Raw genomic sequence first — 5,910 nt, forward strand, 5'->3', positions numbered from 1 at the left:
TTTTTGAAGGACTCTTCCGGCACTAACTTTCCATACCCCTGCCAAGGTACGGGTAAGTCGTAGTTCCAGTATTTAGTTGGTTCCAACGGATAAATTATTGGCATGTACAAGTCCTGCACTGTTTAATTCTTATGGAAATGTTCGATAAAATGCTCCCAACTCAATCCATGTGTTATACAACCTGTCATTGCATGGTAGCACAACATGTGATGGGTCGGCCATTTTCCACAGGTGCATTTACGGTCATTGAGGTTCACAACCTGGGTTTTACCTCCCTGTATCGTCCCCTTAGCAGTTGTGTACTGATGTGTTAGTATTTTCATAATCCCGCGGAGACGATGGAAAGTAATAACCGTATGTCATGTTGCCTTCCTCCGAATTTTTGCTAACATAGCGGCGGAACGTGCACATAACTGTTGCCCCTCTTGTAGACCGTCATCCACTATGTTTCGATGTTTATCTACAATTGTGACCACCTTGTAGAAGAGGTACTCCATCATTGTTGTTACCGGAAGAAAACGAGCCATCCTTATGTTACCGTTGAAGCCCTCAAGCATGTTTGTGGTTGTTTGACCGTAGCGAACACCACTATCGTGGGAAAGTGTCCACCTCTCCACGGGTATTGTAGCAAGATATTGTAGGGTGATGGGGGAAATTTCACCAATTCTTGACATATATGCGTCGTGCTTTGAGACTTGTGTGGTTCTTCCAGCTTTCCACATTAATTTTTTTAGTTCACCACCTGGGTGATGACTACAAAAGTTACTCCTTACATGGAGGAGACAGAACCTATGGATGCCGAGTGGCTCAGCAAAACCATTTTGAGGGTCTCGTAGGGCGGAGATAATGCTGGCTGCACGGTCAGAAATAATGCAGACGCCGGTCCATTGCCGACAGACATGTCTTCGAAGACGCTGTAAAAACCAAGAACAGTTCTCGTACGTCTACTCGTCAACCAAGCCATAACAGAGAGGGAACGGGTGGTTGTTCGAATCAACACCCATAACAATAAGTAACTTGCCCCTATATCTTCCTTTCAAGAATGTCCCATCTATTGAAATCACAGGACGTGCATGTTGCCACCCGTCCATCATTGCCTTTAAAGACCAAAAAATCCGCTTGCAGACGGACGTGCCCCGCTCCTTAGCATGAGGGACAGCATCGATCTCAGCAATGGTTCCAGGATTTGTCTTCATAATGGCTTCCAGGAACATGGGTAGAGCTTGGTAAGTTGTAGCCCAACTGCCATACACTTCCTCAATTGCTATTTGCTTCCCTCTCCACGCTTTCTTGTACCCAACTATGTGGTTGTGCTCATTGTTGATCAGCGGGATAATGGTTTTAATGGGAATTTCTGGTGTATCTATTACCTGTTTCACATAAAACAGTAAATGTCAAACGAAATTCGGCTTTAATAAGTGGCGTTTGTTAAAGATTTACTTACAAGTGGTTTTACAAGCTGCGCAATCATCCTTGCAGATAACTTCTTGTGATCTTGTAACGGCTGATCGACCATGCATTTGTGTTCCTCTCTATTAATATTAATCCGCCACTACCCGGAATCATGCATAAAAGCAGCCCTCATCCTCCAGTTACACCCCTCAGCCCGGCACTGTACAATGAGTTGTTCTTTATTACTCCTTGTAGTTTTATATGTATGATCAGTGTTAATATGTGCACGCCTCACTACTCCCAAGAGCGTAGCTTTGTCACGGTAGCACATTCCCTCACCCAGTTCCCCCTTGTCGAGGTCTTCATCAGCATATATATCATTAGGGTTATCTATGATTGGTGGAGTGTATTGTTCTGTGCGAAACCATGGAACCCTTGGAACATGATGTTCTTCTCCAACTACCAGAAATGTATTGGAAATTTCTTCATTTCTCTCTAAATGTCCTTCACCATCTTCGGTGGCAGAAGATTCCTCGTCGTCATCACCGTGAAGGTGAAAATTTTCATCACTTGATGAATTGGCTACAACTCCATCTGCCAGCAGGGCTAACCGCTGACCTGAACCTCTTCCCACCACATCACTTTCATAACTAGCCCCCCTTGAAACCCACCACTGTATTGACTGCTTTCCCCTTCAAACCCTCTACCATGTTCAGTAGTCCCCCTCCATACCCTCCACCATATTGACTACTCCACCATCCATTACCTCCACCATGTTTAATAGTCCCCCCTCCATACCCCTCACCATATTGACTACTCCCCCCTCCATACCCTGCACCATATTGACTACTCCCCCCTACATAGCCTCCATCATATTGTATACTCCCCCCTCCATACCCTCCAACATATTGACTACTACCCCCTTCATACCGTCCACCATGTTCACTAGCCCCCCTACCAGACCCTCCACCATGTTGAGTACTCCTCCCTCCATACCCTACACCTTGATCAAAAAGTACATTTGACCACAGTGGCTGTACATCACCACCGTATGTTGTTGTTGGTTGTGACCCGAAATTATGCTGGAATGAGTACAGGTCATCAATAACAATTTCTTCTATTTTGATGAACAAAGAAACATCTCCTTGAACGTTTAGCAACATGGCAGGAACATTTAACATGCGTGTAACATCATTATCACTTAAAATATCCCTTTGATAAAAACCTTCAACTAGGTTGTACTGACCAAGATATGGATACTTTAAACTCAATTTTAAATTCTACTGATACGAACTAATGTTTATTAAATTATACACGACATTTTTAAGCTCATCGTAAGTGGTACCAAACCTAATAAACATCATTTTTTGGATCGATAGAGTAGTTGATATTACTACCATCTCGAGTAACTACACCACCCCAAAAAAATTTGACGTTTACGTGGCCTTCCATCTCCCTGCGTTAAAGACAACATTAACAATTAGGAAACCAAAGTCAAGATTTTAGATGTAAACAAACATATATGTAATGCTGACATACCTTTTTCAACAGAGGAGTGTTCTACAAGTATGAAGGATATTATTTTCCTAAAGATTTAGGAATTTAGAGTTGCAGTATATTTTGAATACATGCAATGTATGAGGACACATATAAATAGGAATAGAAGCTGTAGGCTAGAGATAGCTAAAACAATAGTGAATTCGGATAGGAATGCATTATTGATAGAATCCAATGGAGATTTCCGATGGGATTTTTGTTAAAGGGAAATCTACTATTTTTGTCCCATTATTGATAGAATCCAATGGAAGATATAAATGAGAAGATAAGATTCTTGAAATTTACAACAAAAGCAAATGCTGTATTATGATGTTTAATTTTTTTTAATTTTATTTAAGTTCGTGATTAATAATTATGTCTTACAAATTTACTTGGCATAAGTAATTGCCTTACTCATCGTCAGACAAAAAATAATCAGAAACATAATCAAGACCTATAGAGAAATGATGATACATCCTTGCAGTGTGGAGGTCGCCGTCTTCAGCATACTCCTTACTTCTTCTTTGTAGGTCTTTACAGTTTAAGCGCATCCTCATTCAATTCTCTTCCTCTCTAGCACGAAATAATGCTAATTCCAGCTCATGAGGCGTATCTCGCTGCATGTGTATGGCGCGTTGTTTTGGTATTCGCACTCCTTCCTGGACACATTGGCCCATACAACTGTTGAGACATCCAACACGCCATTCCCATTCCCTCTGCATCGTGATTATTGAACTTCCTGCGTAACATTCGTTCGGATCCATCGAGTACCTAAAATTGTCATCATAAAACCATTTCCTACCAATTGCTCGGTTAATATCACCAGGGGTATAACTTATTATGTTGTTGTTACTATATCGTGGAATTTAAATCACAAGGGGTATAACACACTCTATTTATAACATAAAAGTAGGTGCAAGGATATAGCTCTTTATGCTTCCCAGTAATGAGATGCAGTATTGCATAACTTTATGTCATGTTAAATACTGTTTCACACTATTTTTGCAGCCTATCCACCATACCTTATCTTCTTGCTACAGTAAACGTCACTGATGAAAGTAATGCAGCCAAGCATTAGACTATTCATGACACTTTCAAGTTGCTAATAATTCATCATTCACGTGCTAAAGTGTATTTCGTATAGTGACTAGTCACTTCAAAATAATTGATGCTGAATGCATATTACTTCTGATAGGATTACGGAATGAAAATGAATGACCAGAAAATCATGATTTTTCTATATAACCTAAACCTCAAGATGTGAAACAAATTATAACTATCAATAGCATGTCTTCTAACACAAATCGCAACTGGTTGCTCATAGAAAGAGATGATGATTACCGTAGTCTTAGAGTTATTGATGCTAAAGAGTACTTTACTGGTGTACGTCACGAATGGGCTTATCGACGTGAAGAATCTGACCGGTTGAGAGATGCCATGCTTTCTATGGGTCTAAGAGTTCTAACTCGACATTCTATTGGCATATATTCTGAAGCGGGGGATAGTTCAACTTGGGCAGGATTTAGGAAAATAGTTATTATGGCCGTGACAAGTATTAGAAAGGAAAATAACCGAATGTTGTTGCGTAGGAGTCGTCAGTAAATGTATGAACTGGCACGAGATTCTTTCCGCGGCATTGGGAGAGAGCTTACAGAAGATGAGCAACACAGACTCTTACAAAATGAGAACTACCTTTCCGACGATTATATGTCTGATGATTGACTTTGAATTATGTGTTATCTTATTTTCTCCCTTTTAATATATTAAATTTTGTTTACTTATGGGGATTTAAAAATGTATTTTACGAATCCTGCAATTATAAATACACTTATGAAGTCATAATTACTTTACGCGAACTGTCATTCAAAGTAGCCTATGTCTTCCTAACCAATTCACTTGTACGTACAAAGTAATATAATATTAAAATTAAAATATATATTACTAAGTAAAATATTTTACTAAGTAATATTACATAATTTTTTTAACTTAGTAATAATATAAATAGAAAGTAAAATAATATTTGTTCCAACTAATTTAATTACTATTTTTGGAACAAAGTAATTGAAACGTAATTTGAAAAAAAATGACACCAAATTATATTTTTATCAATTTCATATTAAGACTCAAAATAGCCCTCTACCATATTTTCACAATTCGAATATTACCTTATTAGTTTCAACTATTTAATATATTTTTTAAATGAAATATAGATTTTAATAACTATATTATAATAAAAAAATTGAAATATATATTACTAAGTAAAATATTTTACTAAGTAATATAATATTAGTTCCAACTAATTTAATATTATTTTTGGAACAAAATAATAGAAACGTAATTTGAGAAAGCAATATTTCTATAAACAGAAATGTATTAGGAGAAGAATGTTTTCATTTAGGCAATTTAAAGAAAAATTGGTAGAATAGAAAAATAGGAGCGGATAAGAGAAAAGAAGGAAAAAAAGAAAGAGGAGGAGCGGATAAGAGAAAAGAAGGAAAAAAGAAAGAGAAAAACCGAAGAGAGAGAAAGTTGCGCGGATGAGGCACGAGATATCCCTGCGCTTGAGTTGTCACTTATGAGTGCACCTTCTCCCCTTTTTTACTTGACATGGGTGGAGTGGTGCTACACTGATAGGTCCCTACCGACTCTCCGCTCGGAGGCCACGATTCTTTCCATAGGGGTCAGAGAGGATGGCCTTTGAAACTAGATAGAGTGCGTGAGTTGTGGGACTCACACCACAGTGCGGTGCTTCAACCACCAGCTTACAGGCGCACTCGAAGACCTATGTGCGCAGTTCAGTATCCTCAGTGGTTCGATAGAGTCACAAGGCATTTCATGATCAACCCTAGGATGTGGAGGGGCCAACAAGGCTTCCAGGGGTCGCAGGGATACCTACCCGTGGCTGTAAGATTTATATTCACACCAGTAGCTCACACTATATGAGTTTATGTTCAGACTTTTACATGTTGTCAATGCAGGCTG

The 5,910-nt window shown here is 39.0% G+C and overlaps 1 protein-coding gene across 1 annotated transcript; it reads right to left on the reverse strand.

Annotated features, from left to right (window-relative positions):
• Positions 1-359: 359 nt before the first annotated feature.
• Positions 360-1,516, reverse strand: LOC141697578 (uncharacterized). Its single transcript, XM_074502019.1, has 3 exons — positions 1,445-1,516; positions 957-1,370; positions 360-914 (listed from the first exon to the last, which is right to left on the reverse strand). The coding sequence occupies exons 1-3, from the start codon at positions 1,514-1,516 to the stop codon at positions 360-362; spliced, it is 1,041 nt and encodes a 346-aa protein (XP_074358120.1).
• Between the last annotated feature and the right edge of the window lie 4,394 nt (positions 1,517-5,910).

The sequence above is a fragment of the Apium graveolens genome, chromosome 2 (assembly GCF_009905375.1).
Source record: "Apium graveolens cultivar Ventura chromosome 2, ASM990537v1, whole genome shotgun sequence".
Taxonomy (NCBI): Eukaryota; Viridiplantae; Streptophyta; class Magnoliopsida; order Apiales; family Apiaceae; genus Apium; species Apium graveolens.

Coding starts and splice junctions, on each gene's coding strand:
- LOC141697578 (XM_074502019.1), bottom strand. CDS start 1,516: ATGGTCGATCAGCCGTTACAAGATCACAAGAAGTTATCTGCAAGGATG. Junction 1,371..1,444: donor CGCAGCTTGTAAAACCACTT/GTAAGTAAATCT, acceptor TATGTGAAACAG/GTAATAGATACACCAGAAAT. Junction 915..956: donor TCCCTCTCTGTTATGGCTTG/GTTGACGAGTAG, acceptor TGGTTTTTACAG/CGTCTTCGAAGACATGTCTG.